This window comes from Diachasma alloeum, unplaced genomic scaffold (assembly GCF_001412515.2).
Source record: "Diachasma alloeum isolate Michigan unplaced genomic scaffold, Dall2.0 Dall_scaffold_00288, whole genome shotgun sequence".
Lineage (NCBI taxonomy): Eukaryota > Metazoa > Arthropoda > Insecta > Hymenoptera > Braconidae > Diachasma > Diachasma alloeum.
The window spans coordinates 1093147-1113192 of record NW_021680427.1 but is presented as its reverse complement, the minus strand read 5'-3'; the positions used below and the strand labels follow the sequence as shown (position 1 = coordinate 1113192).

The 20046-nt window shown below is 34.9% G+C and overlaps 1 protein-coding gene across 2 annotated transcripts; it reads right to left on the bottom strand.

The window, feature by feature from the left end:
• Positions 1-3818: 3818 nt before the first annotated feature.
• Positions 3819-19671, bottom strand: LOC107038806 (putative inorganic phosphate cotransporter). Of its 2 annotated transcripts, none has more exons than XM_015258088.1 (2): positions 19448-19671; positions 3819-5571 (listed from the first exon to the last, which is right to left on the bottom strand). In XM_015258088.1, exons 1-2 carry the CDS (start codon positions 19548-19550, stop codon positions 4118-4120), a joined length of 1557 nt encoding a protein of 518 aa, XP_015113574.1. In that variant the 5' UTR covers positions 19551-19671; the 3' UTR covers positions 3819-4117. The 2 variants fall into 2 exon arrangements, with proteins under 2 accessions (XP_015113574.1, XP_015113575.1); XM_015258089.1 differs by lacking the exon at positions 19448-19671 and adding an exon at positions 8603-8962.
• Positions 19672-20046: the final 375 nt, after the last annotated feature.

The window sequence follows — 20046 nt, the reverse complement described above, 5'->3', positions numbered from 1 at the left end:
TGTAGAGCAATTATTCATGTTTGAAACTTTAAAATTCGAATCAAACAATTTTTTTACAATTTCCAAGTAGTGATTGTGTTGGTCTCAACAAGACTTGTTTGAAAACGTTTGTTTTTCTCTCAGTGTAAGAAGGGGATATAGCCATCAATTAAGAATAGAGTAGAGTCCCAATTCTACTCTAATCCTGGTCCCCTCCTACCTCATCCAAATCCCATCCAATCATTTCCTATGACGTCACAAAGATGTAGAACGCTATATAAATTCCTTTCCTTAAAGTAAAAAAGTCGAAAATCAACAACATTCCTCATCCCGTCATCCGACACGGAAAATCCAACTTTCCGCGAAGACATGACAAAAAAACTCACTCTTTACGGAAACTCCATTAAAAACAAATTCTTCCTTTATTCAACAACGAAATACATGATCGGTACAGTACAATGAAAAATATTCAACAGGTATTTTACAAAACATTTGACTTATATTTATAAAACAAAATGAAAAATCGATAGCTTCATCTGAAACTAATACTCTCCGCACAGAATGAATGAATCGATAAAATGTACAGTGAATTAATCAAAACCTTATCATTAATGATCAGAGCAGATAATCATCAGTCATCTCACTCGCATTCCACCCTTGGTCTCCACTCTTTCCCGCAGCCCCCCCCCCCCCTTTTATGCCTCAATNTACAGTACAATGAAAAATATTCAACAGGTATTTTACAAAACATTTGACTTATATTTATAAAACAAAATGAAAAATCGATAGCTTCATCTGAAACTAATACTCTCCGCACAGAATGAATGAATCGATAAAATGTACAGTGAATTAATCAAGACCTTATCATTAATGATCAGAGCAGATAATCATCAGTCATCTCACTCGCATTCCACCCTTTGTCTCCACTCTTCCCCGCAGCCGCCCCTTTTTATGCCTCAATTGCCAATGAATCGCAGATTGTCCCTCGATGATAAAAAAAGAAGATAAAAATTCATCAATCAATGTATGTCAAGTGATCACTGAATTCCGAGATCCTATCTATTCCTATCTATAAAAGACGAAAGTTTCGTGACGTTCTTTCGTATCAAAATATATCGAAACTGCCTGGCCTCTAATCTCCAATTCTGACAGGTCAATGAGTCCACTTAAGTTAGTCGCTAAAAAACCCGCGGTATTCTCAAATTCTTCAAACTCGCAAATTAGTCCTCGTGTCATAATTGTCACTTTTCTCATGTTCATTCATCATTTACTTTCCTGAATCTCATCAATTTTGAATCGTTCCATTTTCCTCTTTTCGCGAATGGCATAAATTTGATTATCTTCAATTTTTTTCAACTTGGCTATAAATTCTAAATTCCAGAAAACAGAAAATTCCTAGCTTTTTTTAATTCTAGGAAGATGTCCATTTTGTTCTTCGTTCGAGAAAACTGTCGAAAATTATTCAGTTGTGTAGAGAATTCTCTGATTTTCCAAATAATTTAAGAACATATTTCGCTTTTTTACAAAATCCATTCATAAAACTTCCCTTATTTAAAAAAAATCACGGGTATTGATCAAAGATTCAAAATTATTCATTCATTTTTCACGCATCATGCATCATTGATTGATATTTTTTCTCTATGTATTATCCATTTTCATAATGCATTTATGAATGAATAAAATTTAATCCATTTGAAATCCGAATGAAGCACAAGCAAATGAGTCGATAGATCAGCGCACGCCTCCTGTCTACTATTTTATAATTATTCTCCAGTCAACGACTCATCAAGGTGAACAAATAAACTATAATTGGTACGATAATATTCGAAACGCGGAAAATAGCTTATAAACAGTTACCTTCAACCGCTCGGAATTTCATTTCCTAACAGATTGATTTTCAGCAAAAACATTAACTGATACTTCAAGGGTATGATTGAAAAACTGACTCACGACAGTAACGAGCTCCAGTTATTGAACAATCACCGTGATCAGAACAAAAAAATAAAAACAAACACAATAGATAGCGAAAAGCAATGGATTGAGACCAGTGGCTCAAGGTCGGAAATTTGATTTTTCGCGTTAGCCTCTCGAACCTGATATTAATCCCCGAAGATAAAATTCCCTCGATAGGTGTCAGAAGAATTATTGGTCCCGACGAAATCATTTGACGATAAGATAAAATACTCATCTAACAGAAGTCCTCAGAAGTCGTTTAACAGCTTCTTCTCAAGGTTAATTTCCATCAACTCATTGAGTTTACCCAATTTGTTCATGACAGTGCACGATATTTTTTGCAAGTCTACCAAGACATTACGCAATTCCACGTAAAGCAACAGATGCTGTTATTCTTCGTGACTGCTCTTATCATCTTGTTTTGCTCGTCTAAATCGCGATGTTCACCTTAATCCATTGATCCATCCTCTCGACACAGTAAAAAAAAATCCAATATTATTATTTACTTGTCGAATCGTGGGGATGAGCTACCGTCATAAACTGATAAAATCCTGATCATTATCAGCGCGACCGGAATTAACGTAATCAGAATAAATGCCCGAGGAATTACAAATATCTAAAGCCCTTGAGCCATTTGAAGATGCAGTAACCAAACACTAAAAACTAACAAAAAATGTCGAGATAATAAATATTAGCTTAGAAAAATGACTGTAGGGTAATACAATGAGTGTGAAATTATGTACAGATTTTTGGTTCCTAGCTCGAGTACCTCAGCACTCGGAGCAGTCAATAGGCGAACGCTGCTAAAATAAATCAGTGGTGAAGTGGTAGAACGACACGAGTCGATTTTTTTGAAAATTCAGTTTTTGCTGAATACCGAAAAATTCAAGGGAAAACGAACTTACGACCGATACCTTTCCTAGATGCTTATAAAGATTTCTCTATCCCCCTCAAGTTCGAAAATATCCAACGGAAACTGATCTGTCATAAAGTTCAATTGCTCAAGTCTTCAATTTTTACTGAATTTCAAAGTTGAGTTGATAAAATTATCAACTTTGTTCAACATCCGAGAATACAAAAGAAAGCCAACTTTTGGTGGATACCTTTTCTGCAGATCTCATTCTACTTTGACAAAACTCTTTACTAAAACCCCTCTATCTCTCCCAAGTTCAAAGAAATGCAACGAAAGGTAAATTCCAAAGTTAAATTGCTTTATTATTAATCGATTATTATCATTTTTCGCCACATTTGGTCATAACCTTTTTACAAATGACCGAATATGTTATTACGTTGTAACGTGTTTACATATGGCCGAATATGGCCCAAAATGATAATAATGAGTAATCCACTTGTTGATCAGCGGACAAAATTCCCAAATGAAAAGAAAACTGAAGACAATTTTTTCAGCGACGATTAAATATATTGTTGATATCTGATTTGCCGACAATTTATCCTTGGTACGTTATATCCGTCGAAAAATTATCCGATATGTCATGTGTTCACAATTTCAGGTGGTAAACAGTAACTGGTGAGAGTTCCCGATGACTCCCTCTCTTCTCGATTCGAATCAAATTCGCTACTTCACAATTTGCTATTTGTCTTATCACCGATAGCCGCGCGTTACCTCACACGAAACCGACGTCGGTGGCCGAGGGGGCTAGACGCAAGTCTAGTGTGCGAAAGGTTGTGAGTCCGGTTCCCAGTGGAACCGAATTTTTCAACGGAAGACTGTACCGGCATGGGTTTCCTGTGGTTTCCCAAGCCATTCCAATGTTCTATAGGAGTGCGAGTGCGGTACAGTGTAGAATTCACAGCCGCATCCATAGGATTGGACAGAGTGCCGAAATGAAACCTGAAAAAGGGGACTCAAAAGGCCGCAAAAAATCTCATACGAAATTTGCATTTACTTCAATATCCCCCAAGTTCGGAGAAATGCAACGAAAACTAACAGATTCTAAAGATCAATTGCTCCTCAGTTTTCGTCCATTATCTCGAATTCCCAGAACGATAGCGATACCTTTGTCAAGCCGTCTATCTACATTTCTTCTAGCTTCCCTTCCCCTCCGAATATCCTGAAGGTATCTCCACCTGCCTCAGGCCCAAAAATATTCACAACCAGCAACCCAGATTGCCTTGACTCGTTTCACCTACCACTTCCCTCCAAAACTATAATCAAGAAACCTCATCAGCACTGATTATACTGTTCCTTCTCCTTCTCCCTCCTGCTGTCCTTCCCCCCATTCTTCAGATTCATCAAAAACTCGGGATCATTCCAGAACTGGACGTCTCCACTGGCATAAACAACGAAGATAGCATTGGTAACAAGGAAAACCCCCAGAACAATCCAGAAGACGAGTCTCCACTGATCATTGGTGCTGTCCGGTGCGAGTTCCCCAACGATAATCGGAGTGATAATTCCAGTGAGTGCTCCAATCCCGTTGACCACGGCCATGAGACTCCCCGAATAATTGGGACATAGATCGAGAGCGTTCACCTTCATTCCAGGGTAGAAGGTCCCCATGAGGGCCATTCCTACCGTGAACATAGCAACAACCGTGTATTTATTGCAGCCAGCATAACTCGCCCCAACGATAAAGATTCCGGGTCCCACGGAGGCAATAGTCGTCCCCAATTTCCGAACATTAGTCCTCGAGACATGCCCCGCGGTTATCAACCAATCAGCCAACCACGAGCTGAAGATGCTGCAGAACCACATGCACAGGTACGGCAAGGACGACAGATACCCATTACTCTTGATGGAAAATCCGAGGACACTGCTCATGTACTTCGGTAGGTCAGTGACCATGGTGAAGAATCCCCAGTCGTGGCCAATCTGCGCCATGATCAGAGCGAACACCGGTAGAGATGTGAACATGTACCGCCAGGGAACCGGCGGCGGTTTCTGATGCGTGTGTTCACTCATGCGTTCGTGAAGGAACTTCTTCTCTGCTTCGGAGATGAAGGGATGTTCGCTTGGATTGTTGTAGCAGATCATGGTCCAGACGATGAACCAGAGGACGCCGATGGATCCGAATACGTAGAAGACCGCTGGCCAGCCCATTGAGGCGTAATGGAGAATCAGGCCGGAAAGGGTTGAGGTGAACACTGTTCCTAGTTGGGCGCCAGCGAACACCATTGACCCGATCTTTGAACGCTCCTCAGGGGGCGTCCACTGGGAGAGCATCGCGTTCAGCGCTGGGAAGGTCGTCCCCTCCCCCAAACCCATGAGAATCCTGAGGATTATAAGGGCTGTTGAGCCTCCCTGCTCCACCGCCAGAGGTGTGAACAGTGTGAACAGAGCGGTTGAGAGAATTCCAAGACCCAACGAGTACTTTCCCCCGAATCTCTCTGCCAACATTCCACCGGGGAGGTGCGTCAGGACGTACCCCCAGTAGAAGGATGACAGGATTATCCCCTGGGTGGACTCATCCCAGTCGTAAACTTGGTTCGTTGAGTTTACTTTGGTTGACTCGTCTTTCTGACGGTCTATTTGGCAGGTGTCGTCTATTTTCTGCGATGTATTTATTGGAACTGTCATTTCTGTTATCGTTATGGATAGACACACGCGCATTGTGTAAGCATTGAACAATGCTAGGAATCCCATCAGCGCGAATATCCATCGCTGTTGCACTCGGATGCCTGGAAAGGAAGGGGGGAGTGGTTTGTTAGTGATGGTTTTTGTTTCGTTGGAGAAATCAAATTGCGATTTAAGGCCCGCATGGATTATCTTTCGAACGTTGTCTCGATTATTTTCCGTCTTCGTAATATAAAATATAGCACAATTGCCACTGAATTTTACATCACGTAGGTGTCCCTAAAAAGTGTAATTGCACAATAAAAAAAAAAGCATTTTTGATAACGATTAGGAAATATGTCCGACAGAGAGGAAATCGTAAATGGATAATTTATTATGGCAACTAACGATCTGACAGGCATTGGCTACTGAGACAAATGACTGAACAACCATTAGATACTGTAAATTATTAATTTGTAATTTCCTCTCTATTGGGTCTATCTCCCGGTATTATTCAAAAAAGCTCTTTGAAAATGTTCAGTTTTTTAGCAACGGTTTTTTCAATGCACCACGCACAAAAAAATTTAATAGAAAAACCTATCGAATTCGTTAGAAAATTCTATTGAATTTCTATTGAACTTTCTATTAGTTTTTGGCTGATTCTATTGACATGTTCAATAGAAAACATTCAATAGAAAAAGTCAACAGAATTCGATTTTTTTATATAACTTAATCTTTTCATATATTTTCTATAGAATTTGCTCGACTCAAATTTTTTAATTTTTTTTCATTCTATTTTTCTTTTCTTCGTATCAAGAAAATCAAACGAAAAAATTTAGAAAATTTGAGTCGAGGAAATTCTATAGAAAATATCTCAATAGAATAAGTTAGATAGAAAAATTGAATTCTATTGACTTTTTCTCCTGAATATTTTCTATTGAACATTTCAATAGAATCGGCCAAAAACTAATAGAACTGTTCAATAGAAATTCAATAGAATTTTCTAACGAATTCGATAGGTTTTTCTATTAAATTTTTTCGTCCGTGATAATCATAATTTTTGAAGACTCGAGGGCTATGTAAAACTGAATGGCAATTGAAGCATATTTCAGATTATCGAAATAAAAAAAGCAACCAATATCACGCTCGAAACATAATACACGCGGACCTTAAGGCGGATCCCTAGAACACACGTTTTTCTTAAGATTGTCCACATATTTTTCATAAGTAATGCTTATAATAGTCGCCAACTATTGAAAAAAATTCTAACTAACTGAACTAAACGGTTTATGAGATAATAAGTAATGAAATGCGGGTATGCCCCCCCCCCCCTCGGCGAAGTCAATTTTTCCATCTTATGAGAAAACATAAGTTCTTACGATATTTTTCAAAAACTAATCAGTAATAGATTGATAAATTTCGAACACGGCGAATTTTATGTAAAATTTTGTACTACATGGTTTCTGCAATATTCACCCCTAAAAATAGGAATTTCATCGAAGCATTTTTTATTTGATTCAAACAGTTATTGTTGCCTGCATCAACAACATATGAGAATAGAAAAACTCAATAACTTATGAGAATACAATAAATTAAGTCATTTAGAATTCTTTCCAGAAACCCATCGGGACCAACTTTGGGTGTTATTGTCTTGGGATATACCTTAAGTAGTTCTAGGCTTGATTCGGGTATACAGTCTACTTGGTTCAACTTTATCGGTTTTAGATTGTTGTAACGACTTGTTTCAATTTTTTACCTGCGACATTTCAATCAACGACATTTTAACTACCGAGTTTTCAACTAACAATATTTCAATCAATAACATTGCAACTACGTTATTTCAACTATTGAAACTTTAATCCATATACAAAGAGTGATGTCCTTCACTCGTATTCAAAATTTATACCAAATTTTTTTCAACCGTCAACAATCAAACAGAATATTTATATGTTCACAAATTCGTGACGTTCATTGATGTGTGCATTAAGTCATAAATTGGAGCAATAATTTTTCTTCCTGTTCGACATTATTTATGTAATTAAGTCTCCAAACAATAACCGAAATATTGTAAAAAAAATTTACTCAATTGAAAATTAAATTGAAAAATTCAAATTAAATTATTGACATAAAATTGTTATTAAATTATTGATTTTTTACAATTGTTCAATGAAAGCAAAAATCGTCTTTATGTCACATCAATTACGGATGCGCCAGGTTAGTTGTTAAATTGCATGGAATACGATGTCCACTAAAAAGTAAACAAACAAAATAAAATAAAAATTGAAAATTTTTTGCAGATTACTGAAAACGCAATAATTTAAATGAAATCAATTGATATCTCGTAGTTGAAACGTGGCCTGGGTGAATAGACGTGCTAATCTAATTGAATGAACTAGAGTGCGGCTTGAATCAAGTCAAACAATCTACTTGAATGAAATAGAGTGCGACTTGATTCAATTCACGGAATCTACTTGATTGAAGTAGAGTGCGACTGGGATCAATTCCCAGAATCTAATTAAATAAATGAAGTAGAGTACAACTTCAATTAAGTCAAAGAATCTACTTGAATGAAGCACAGTACAACTTGAATCAAGTCTCAGATTCTACTCGAATGAAGTAGAGTGCGACTGGAATCAATTCACAGAAGATAATGGTATGACGCAGAATGAAACTTGAATCAATTCAAAGAATTGAATGAAGTAGTGTGCGACTTGAATCAAATCTTAGAATCTACTTGAATGAAATAGTGTACGACTTGAATCAATTTACAGAATCGAATTGCATGAAGTAGAGTGCAACTTGAATCAAGTCAAAGAATCATATCAAGAAATCATATTGCAGAATCTACTGCGACTTGAATCAAATCTTAGAATCTACTTGAATGAAATAGTGTACGACTTGAATCAATTTACAGAATTGAATTGCATGAAGTAGAGTGCAACTTGAATCAAGTAAAAGAATCATATCAAGGAATCATATTGCAGAATCTACTCGAGTCAAGTCGCTACTCCAGTCAGCACTCTTTAATAAAACTCCATTCTACCCCTTCATATCGGCATGAAATAATTCGATTCTCAGTATACTCCAGTCCTCCTCGACTTGGGTCATAAAGTTTTGTTATGCACGAGGAAAATTTCAACGTCTTAATTTACTTACAACAACCGCGCCACATTGACAACATGTTAACAAATATTTTATCCTTATTTGTTTAACGCTAAATTCGTCCGGAACTATTGGGCAATCGCGGACACTGCAACTTCAATGTTTCAGTTATCATTCACGAGAGATAACTTCGGTGACAAGAGTGAGAGTGAAGTACACGATGAGTTTGGAATGATTGAAGAATAATTATTATTCCTTCAATTAGCAGTCGTCGAGTGGCCGTCACTGATGAGACTCGAAACGGCACTGAGGGTTTACCACAAATAATTATTCCTTTTATACGGGAGGAAACTGATGTGTAACGGACGCTGGCCCCCCTTTGATATCCTACTCTTACCTCCAAACACGGAGATAAGGAACTGACGCTCTTTCAGCTTCGATTACCTGTACGTATATTAAAAAGATAACTGGGGAAAAGCCTGCCAACCGGTATCACCTTACCCCTACCCGACTACCAGTGACGGTGGACTGACGGAGACAATAAACGAGGGAATTTGTCGACATTCATAATTTATCGGTACTGGCTTGGTTGTATTGCTAGCTGATCAATTATTTAGTACGTCGAACGGTGACGGCCAAATTACTGTTTATTTCAACGAAATGAGTGGTTGTTATTACGTGTAATCACAACTTTTTGAGTGTTTAAGAATGTTGAGAAACGAAGTCGAGGATCTTTAGTGGTGGATGTAAATTACGGAGAAAAAAATACAGGAAAAAAACACGGTATAATGAGTTAATTTCCGGTATGCCTGTATTTTGCAGCCAAATTTTCGAGGCCGGCACCAGAATTTTTTTCGACTCTGTTGAAATGAACCCATTTTACCACGCTCCCCGGTAATTTTTCCTGTGTTTTGCTTCTGAATGGAATCACGTAAATTTTAGTTTCCAATTGCTTCCGAATGGAAGCTTTGTGATGGTCAAAATTTAAGTTTTGGATTTTTGTGTTATAAGATCACGTAGTGGCGCTTTGGTTTCGGTCTTACACTTATGCTTATTCGAGATTTTTGAGATATATCGAGATCGATTTTCTTTCTTTTTACCATTCAGAACGTCCGAAACTGCTATTTTTAGACCTCGCCCGTACGTGTGTGTCTGTGTCTACGTATGTAACAAAGTTTTTCTTCAATTGTTCGATAATAAACGGATGAAATTGAATCTTTTTTTCAAATGTAGGTATTGTTGAGTCCTATCGATCCCCATTAATTGGAATTTAATTCATATATTATTTTTTTTAATTTTTGAATTTTCTCGAAAATCGGTCGTCCTACGATAACTGAAAAAAATGTTCCGAATTGATTCAATGATGACTTGAAAAATTTGTTTGGATGTCCTTTTGACCGTGTTCGAAGATGAAAGCGATAGCAATAATCGTTATTTAATTTATTCAAAAATTTTCAAAAATTTTGTGTTTTTTGAAAATCAGAATTCCGGGGATATCGTTGAATATCATGCTTCAAACGAATTCAATCATGGCTTAAAATGTTTGTTTTAATGGCATTAAGTCGAAGTTAAAAGATGATTACGTTAGCTCTGTTGGTTGATTTGATTTTTATGATGATTTTTCAAAATTTTGAATTATTCATGAATTTCCTTGAAAGTGAGCTTTCTGATGGCTTCTTCAAATGTGATGTTTCAAATTCATTCAAGTATGTGTAAATAAATTTTTTCTGCTAACATTTTATCGAAAGAATGAGGGGAGAGATAGAACTGTAAAAAATACAATCGGTTGTATAGAAGAAAAGGGATAATAAGAATAATGATACTGATAACATTCAAATAAGTTGAAATTCTGACGAAATTAGGTAAAAGGAAATCTTATTTAATTCAATAAAATGATATAAACTATGAATTATACATGATAGAAGGAAATTATGTGCGAAATAACCATTCGGAAGCCCACTGTTAGAAAAAAAATGAACTTTTATGGACAATTGACTACTAATTTTCAGGACAGCGACACTACAGGCGATTTAAGGAGAAAAAAATCATGAAATTTTAGGTTTCAATGAAAATTCAGTTCAATTCCAGAGTTTTGAACAGCATAAAGACGAGAATTCCTTAATTTATTTGAATTTCCAATCTAATGTGAATATTCAGTGTCAAATTGCATGTAATTTTCAGTGAAATCTGAAATTTCATGATGTTTTCACATTAAATCGCATTTAGTGTCACTGTCCTGAAAATTCCAAAATATATTTACCGCAATTTTCTGGTTTTCTATTTATTTTCAGAGAAAAATGGAACTAAAATTCAGTTCTCCTTGATTTTTCCACAAAATTGTGAAGTTTTAATGACAAAATTAAATTGTAAAGTTTTAATCTTCGAAATTGTGAAGTTTTAATGACAAAATAAATTCTATAAAAATTTTCAAAAAGTGTATCGGAAGATTCAGACCAAAATGTTTAATAGTGCGTGTTGCTAATTTATTAGCAAAAATAATTATACTATATACAATACAAGAGCAATTTCCCACTTGTTTTTCGAAAAATTTTTATAAGGGATCAATCGAATTTCATGAATTTCTTCATGAATATTGACATTAATAACAATGACACAAATAAAAATTCAATTTCTCATACAGATTCGAATATGATGGGGATCGCACTATTCGTTGTTAAGTTACAGCGCATTGTTTATGCGATTTGTACGAGAAAATCGGTGTTTTCATGATTACTGATAGAATTCTCAGTAATAGCAAGCAAATCAGGGCTTGGAAATATTTCAATGCCTTCGTAATCACGTTGAAAAATTGTGAAAACAGCATAATAACAGCTGAATTTCCATTTCTATGCTAAAGGAATAAGTAACAGCTTTTATGTTCAATTACTATATTACTATCAAATACTGTACATGTAGAATGAGGTAAAAGAACGAATTGGAAGAATTCCGTCCGTCAAGGCAGTAATATTGCCCGGAAAATCTATCAATTCCTCCTCGATTTCCATTGAAATTGCCTCAAGATTTTACGCATTTTCCTCAATAGAAAAGTATTGAATGCAAACTGCATCTGAATTCCTCTACGAAACTTTTCCGTTAAGGTTTCCTTTCCGTAAATAGTTCTAGACGTCAATTTTCACAATATCTGACTCTGTTTTTTTCATCTTTCATCAAAGAGTAGAACAAAAAAAGTCGTGATTATGTTTTCCCGATTATTTTTACCCGACAGTTTTATTTCAGATATTTCCTCCTAGCTTTTGAATATTTCGCAGTAGCTCTTCATTTTTTCGACTCATTTCAGATCGAATCTTGTATTTGACAGTCTGCGGAAATTAGAGTAGATCGCCCGGAGATAATGTGGAATATGAACATGCGAATCGAATTAATTTCTTTTATTCGGATTCAATTTCATTCTTCTAAAAATTGTTACTCAGCAGTCCATGAAATTCCAATTTCTCCATAACAGTCCCGAGTGGAAATTCAAATCAGGATAGAATAAGAGACTGACCAGTGAAAACTAACTTTGATCAGTTTTGGATCAGAAATGTAACGCTTGTTTGGATCCATGCCTGGTTAAAATTCTAGAATCCGATCATTCTCTACAGTACCGGATCCGATACGGACCTAGTCGAGATTTAACTGATCAGAATAGGATCAAAATTCACTTCGCCGCATTGGATTCAGATACTCCATTCAGGATCTCATCGGATTGTGATCCGAAAGTCTAATCAATAAATTCTATCCAGTATTGGACCTAAAACTGATCTAGATTCAAGCTGAGTGAAATTTCTACTCGGGATGTAGATCTACAGGAAAGTTTCTCATAAGAATTTCGCTACTTTCCCTAGATTCTGGACTTCTCGAATCCCCAATTGAAAGCTAACTCAAGCCGTGTTACCTCTTCGGTACTGAATACTCAATGTTGATTAATATTCAGTAGTTCAAACAGGCGCTGCTAGGTTCCTTTTAACAAGAATCATCAGTTGTTTGAACGTGTAATTACCATGTTTTGAATATCGCAAATATTGCAAGAGGAAAAACGAACGAATCATAAGAATTCCGTTCCTTAATGTCAACATGAGGAATTCAGTGAAACTGTCAGTCGTTTGCATGCGTCACTGTTTACGCTATTCGGTGTCTTTATAACACTGAAAAACGAATTTGAAAAATTTCATAAGTGAACACACGCACAAAAAAATTTAATAGAAAAACCTATCGAATTCGTTAGAAAATTCTATTGAATTTCTATAAGTTTTTGGCTTTCTATTACACCTTCTATTAGTTTTTGGCTGATTCTATTGATATATTCAATAGAAAACATTCAATAGAAAAAGTCAACAGAATTCGATTTTTCTATATAACTTATTCTTTTCATATATTTTCTATAGAATTTGCTCGACTCACATTTTCTAAGTTTTTTTCATTCTATTTTTCTTCTTTTTTCATCAAGAAAATCAAATGAAAAAACTTAGAAAATTTGAGCAGAGGAAATTCTATAGAAAATATCTCAATAGAATAAATTATATAAAAAAATTGAATTCTATTGACTTTTTCTGCTGAATATTTTTTATTGAACATTTCAATTGAATCGGCCAAAAACTAATAGAACAATTCAATAGAAATTCAATATAATTTTCTAGCGGATTCGATGGGTTTTTCTATTAAATTTTTTCGTCCGTACAGCCGCTCGTGAAATTAAGTATAAACATTGATCCGTAATTAGTTCTTCAAACCGATTAAGGAAATAACAATTTGAGACACAGAATTCTGTGATTTCGATAAATCATGAAAAAGTTATAGGCAATTGAGAGTTTCTGCATTAAGACGTCGTAATCAGACATTTTTTCAGTTGGCAGTAACTCTTAGATTTTTCGAAATGAAAAATGTATCGAATATTTTACATTCAATTTCATATTTCATCATTTCATTCATTGAAAAAAATCTTGGACCAACTCAATTACATGTTTTGAATATTGTAAAATTGAAATCAGGAGCGAAGCAGTAAACCGGGTTAAGTCGATTTTAACTGTTGGCCAGTTTTTGACCAATATCTCGGAATCTAAAAGAGATACAAAAAATTTTGTCATAACCTTTTTTGTAGAGCCAACTAAGGGTTACAAAAAAGGTCATGAGCAAAATTTTGCTATCTCTCTTAAATTCCGAGATATTCATCAAAAAATGGCCAAAAGTAAAAATTGACTTGACCCGGTTTACCGCTTCGCTACTGAAATATTACTCTACACTAGAATTTGAGAAACTTCATAAGCGAATAGTGCGGCAGTGTCCGTCGGAAAATCTCAAGAAATCAAATGTAAACATTACATAATAATAATCCGATAATTTTTTTTATTCTATTCATCCTGTCAAAAGACAAAGATAGAAATCGAATTATGGATATTCGTTCATTATTCGAAAAATTATATCGATTGTAAAACTGTCCGGAGATATTGAAATATTAATTTTTTCAAATTTCTTCTCGCCTACGTTTTTTCATTTGTTCTCGATAAAATTAGATCATCAAATTCCAAAATATTGATATCCCGCCCATATTCGAAGAAACAACAATGATTCCAATTTTCCGATCATCCCCTTTTAAAAATTTTCAGTCTCCAATTCGTAATTTTTTAAATTTATTGGCATTTATGTAATTCTATTCATTCTATCAAAAGACAAGGAAAGCAATAGAATTTGAGAGTATTCTTTCATTATTCGAAAAAAAGCGATTTTCAAAATTTTCAGAAATACATGGAGAAATTTTGACATTACCCGAATAAGATTTCGAATAACTTTTGTTTTGTGTTTGTTTTGATCACAAAAAAAGTACTTTTTATTGATCTTTAACATAATTCCCCTTCATTCAATGTTGTAACATGTAAATTAAAGAAAAAAATATATATAATGAAAATAAGAATGGATAAAATTAAATTAATCCAATTCTTAAGGCGGGAATGGAAATAAAATGAAATAAAACAGAATAGCATAAACTAATCTAGTGAACGGGTGCTTCGCGCCCGTTCGCTAATTGACCAATAATTTTACTATTTCAAACTGTGACGGATAACTTCCTGTTTGCTCTAATGAAACAATCGGGCGTTATGGAAATAAAAATATTAGAAACGCATTCTTTTTCACTCCGATACATGTACTGAAAAATAAACAGATTACAAACGATTGAAAATATCTGGATTGTTGCATCCTAATGACATTTCTTCAATTGGCACCAACTTCTAGATTTTTCATCATTTTTCTGAACAAAAAAAACGTATCTTATATTTTCTTTTCAATTTTTCAATTTGATCATTTCATTGATAAAAAAAATCATGCAACAATCCAATGAATGTTGTAAATATTGCACTATAGATCAGAATTTTTGGAATGTTATGAGTGAATACTACGATAATGACTGTCGAGAAATCTCAAGACATCAAATGTAAACATTGACCAATTATTAGTAAAGTGGATACTTCAGCATCGGGGGTACAAATTCCACTCATTTAAGTGATCGGGAAGCCCCTACTCCATACGTCGACGGTTTGACTGCGGAAAAAGAGAAACAGAGCGAGAATCTGTCTGTTGCAATCCTCCTGTATCGCCAGTGGTCCCTACTGCACATTCCTGTCGCGCAGAGGAGCCCATACACTACTTACACAAGCTTGAATTGTGAATGGTGGGGGGAGACAACTTCCCCAACTGAATCTTAGAGCAGCGAAATTATGGACAATAGAGGGAAGTCCCTCTATTCTACGGTCATCTGTTCAGAAAGGATATTATAATACAGGCTTCGTGTACATGTGGATACAATTATATGGATTTAGATCATGTTTTATGGGATTGCCGAGATTATTGTTTGGATAGACAAAAAATGGCTAATGAGTTATTAGGTAAATGTCAATTGAATTCTTCAAGTAATTTTCAAAAGGTTTTTTAAGAAAACAATATTGTTGCAATGAAAATAATACATGAATTTTTAGTTAAAAATAAGGTTAAAATATGAAGTTCTTCTTTAGTTTAATTGTGATGGTCGTTCCATACTTTTGTTACTCATTTATCATATGTCCTGTCTAGGGGGGAAGAAATTTTTTTTTTGTATTTTTTTTACTCCCACAACATGGGAATTTGTCCGGATTTGGAGTCGCCGCCCAAGCATTGGACAGTAGATTAAGAAGAAAACATGATATTATTCTGAATTCGAATTTTTCGAAACATTGAACAGATCGCGCTAAATACACTTTTTGGAGAAGTCATGGCACTTGCCCTTCACTGAAGAAGGGGATATAGCCAACAAAGGAATTGAATTGAATCCCTCTATTCTCCATGAGCGAAATCATAGGGAGCAGTGCTGTCAGATTGAGAGACGTGCCGCCAAATGGGCGATTTTCAATATCCATTTGGCGTCTAATTATGACCTTCAGCGGTAAATTGGTGATTTCACAATTTCTGTGATTTGAGAAGAAGAAATATTACTCTGCAAAATATAGGAAATCTTCAGTGAAAAATAATGGAATGAAATATACATGTAGTTCTTATAATATCTTAATTTGATCCCAACATCTTGTAAGCTCTTTCTGAGCAAAACTCATCAACAATTGAAGCGGTGCAGCTCTCTTTTATTTTTCTCTTCCTATTATAATATATCATAATCGAATTTGATAATCTCGATTAATTCAGTCATACTCTGTAATTCTTTGTAGGCTAATTAATTCATGTTTTTTTTTTTTTTTTTTTTGCTTTTTTTATATCGCTTCGAGTCTGATGAAACTATATGGCGATTGATCAAGAACTTTAAAAATGGTTAGATCTCACCATTCTACCCGGCCAGGAATCGAACCTGGAACCTATCCGTTGTGAGGCAACGGCCTTAACCACTACGCCAGGCCACCGGGCATTAATTCATGTAACATATTTGGGTTGTCCTTAGGAGGTGATTGTTACTCCAGGACATAGTTATAAAGCTCAATAAATAAATAAATAAATATTCATGGAAAAATTCTTGGTTCTTAGAAACTATTCCCTATGAGCAAGGTTGGAAATGTAAATTATTTCGTAAATTAAACTGAGTAAAGTACATGGGAGTTGTCGACCTTTTCAACATGTCAGAAATCTATCTGGTGTCTTTCATTGACATAATGCGAAACCTTGATACTTTCTTATATCTAGCGAGAATCAAACGTCGGAAGAATTATACCTCGAAAGGGTCAAGCCTCGCGAGTGTCAAACGTCACAACCACCATAACTCGCAAGAGTCAAACGACAAAGAAGGGTTTCTTCTCCTTCTTCTTCATCTTCTATTCGTTATAGTTACATATATCATCACTCAAAAATAGAGAGGCAAATACCATTACTCCTCCGAACAGAGAAAGGCTGGATAATGTCAAGGACCAAATTCATCTCCCGCCTACGGGAGATGCGAACAGACACAGACGAGAAAATTTAATAGAAAAACCTATCGAATTCGTTATAAAATTCTATTGAATTTCTATTGAACTGTTCTATTAGTTTTTGGCTGATTCTATTGAATGTTTTCTATTGAACATGTCAATAGAATTCAATTTTTCTGTACAACTTATTCTATTGAGATATTTTCTATAGAATTTTCTTGGCTCAAATTTTCTAAGTTTTTTCGTGTGATTTTCTTGATGAGAAGAAAAGAAAAATAGAATGAAAAAAAATTTAAAAATTTGAATCGAGCAAATTCTATAGAAAATATATGAAAAGAATAAGTTATATAGAAAAATCGAATTCTGTTGACTGTTTCTATTGAATGTTTTCTATTGAACATGTCAACAGAATCAGCCAAAAACTAATAGAAAGTTTAATAAAAATTCAATAGAATTTTCTAAAGAATTCGATAGGTTTTTCTATTAAATTTTTTCGTGCGTGGAAATATCGCAAGGACAAAAATAGAAGCAGACAATCAGAAAGGATTATCCGGCTTACTTTTCCTGTTTCACCCTTGCGATCTTCATGATCGGGTCCAACCCGCGTGATTGTGCTCCGCGCCTCCTTGGGTTGACATTCTTGCAAGTTTCACCCTTCAAATTCATATTCTGGTGCCATTAGCCTCGATTTTGAGCGATTTTGGCGATGTGCAGGGAGACCACTGGCGATTAGAAGTGTGAAATATCTGACAACGGTGATAAGAAGTATCCACTGTACTCCAAACAGTGACGGATAAATTCACTTATTTACTCTTACGAAACAATCGGTCGTTATCAAAATAAAAATATTAGAGACGTATTTTTTTTTTCATTTCAAGATATGTAATGGAACATAAACAGGTTACACACAGAAAAACAAACGTAAATTACGTTTTCAGAAGTCGTCTTTTATGCTTTTTAAAGCACATTTTACGCTTGAAGTTGGAGCCTAAATTACGCTCAAAATCACCGTCAATTACGTAAACGTAATTTACGGTTTTCAATTTTTGTAAATTACGATGATGTTTTCAGTATTTTACGTTTACTAGTCTGTAATCAACGATGATTTCACGCATCAAATACAATGTTTTTTTTCGTAAATTATGCATAAGTAAATCGTATAATACGTTTTCATCATGCTGTGACGAAAAGTGAACTTTTCGGCACGCTCCGCGTGCCTAAAAGTCCAATTTCCGCCACATTGTGATGAAAAATATTGTTCGTAACTCGTGAAAAAATGTTTTCTAGCTCGTGGGATTATATCCCTCGCCTTCGGCTCGTGATATAAACCTCCCACTCGCCAAAAAACACTTTTTTGCACTCGTTACGAAATATACTATTCTATTAAAATCGCAATTTATGATTTCTTAAGCGTAGAATACGCTTAATAAAACGTAAAAGATTACGTTTTTATTTCGACCTTAAAATACGCCTTTTTGACGCCTAAATTCTGATGTTCATGACAGAAAAAAACCACCAAGTCACATTGGCATTAAGCGTAAATTACGTTTAGCAAGCTGTAAATTACGCTTAGCAAAACGTAATTTACGTGTAAATTTTTCTGAGTATATGAACGTTTGACAATATCTGCATTATAGCATTCTAAATAATTGTCATCATTTTTGGAAATGAAAAAATGCTCATCTAATATTTTCCGTTCAATTTTCGAAGTTCACCATTCATCATTCATTAAAAAAAAGTCATGCAACGACCCAATGACATCTTTAGAATATTGGAAGTATTGGAAAATTACTGTATTTTAGAATTTGAGGAACGTTATGAGTGAATAGTGCCTGTCGAAACATCGCAAGACATCAAATGTAAACATCAACCAATAATTAATACTCCAAACAGCGACGGATTCCATTCATTGAAAAAAGTCATAAACGATTGAAAATGTCTGCATTATACCATCCTAATGCAGCCGTTTCTTCAATTGACACTAACTTCTCATTTTTTTCTTAGATTTTCCTTATGTTTCGAAATAAAAAAATATGCACGCCATATTTTCCATTCAATTTTCAAATTTGATCGTTTCATTTACTGAAAAAAAATCTCACAGCAGTCAATTGCAATTAAAAATAACAAATTTGAAGCATCAAATTAATTAATTATCAATTGTGATCAACAATTGAAGTACTTCAAATAAAAACAGTTGAATTCCTCGTGTATTCCACCGAAATAATTCATTAGAGAAATCATCGTAATGACTGTGTTCCAAATATTATGAAGCTAATCAATAAGTTTAAGAAATTTCATTAACAAATATCAAGAAGCAAGATCTCATGAGATCAATTTCCGCTTGGTTTATCAGCGACTTGATTAATTACATCTTTATCTAATCACGATAGCAAACTGTCTCGAAGGCATTCTATTAACTCTGATATCAATATTTCATTGACACCGTCTAAATCAAAACCTTCGATTGCCATGTGCCAAAATTGATTTTTCAATTAGTTTAAATGACAGTGAAAATTGCAATTACCTCGTTTACCTCGTGAAACCGGCGTCACTGTTATTTTCGCTGAATATGCGGTCTTCTTCGGTAATAGGGGAATCGCCTCGGGTGTGACGCTCTTGTTCCTCATGTTCGTGTTGTCCACTATCAACTGTCATTCATCCATTCTAACAATCGTTGAGGATAACCCACTCATTCAACTTTAAAATCAGCTGAGGAAAACTTTTCAATCCAATTAATCGCACGCCTCACTGTCTCGATGTTGAAATGTATTTGAACTGAGTCCTTACGATCGCTTCGTTGTGTCCCGGCAAATCATTTTGTTATCTAGTTCAAAGCCAGTCGGGCAAGACGACGCATTGATAACACCGATGAAACTTTACTTTTATTCATGAAATATTTCCACTGTTTCATTAATTTTGATTAATTTTGAGGATATCTCAGTAGTTCGGGAATCTTTTCTGGGAGAAATCCTTAGTTCTAGGATAGACCGAGAGTATTTTTTCGATGCAAAATCAATTTTTTTTTCGAGAAAACAATTTTTTCAATGACATTTAATACATTGTGCCCATAAGACCTGTATTTCACCTTCAATCCAACACGTATGACAAAATTTCATTGAAAAA

Coding starts and splice junctions, on each gene's coding strand:
- LOC107038806 (XM_015258088.1), bottom strand. CDS start 19,550: ATGAGGAACAAGAGCGTCACACCCGAGGCGATTCCCCTATTACCGAAG. Junction 5,572..19,447: donor GGTTTCACGAGGTAAACGAG/GTAATTGCAATT, acceptor CTTCCTTTCCAG/GCATCCGAGTGCAACAGCGA.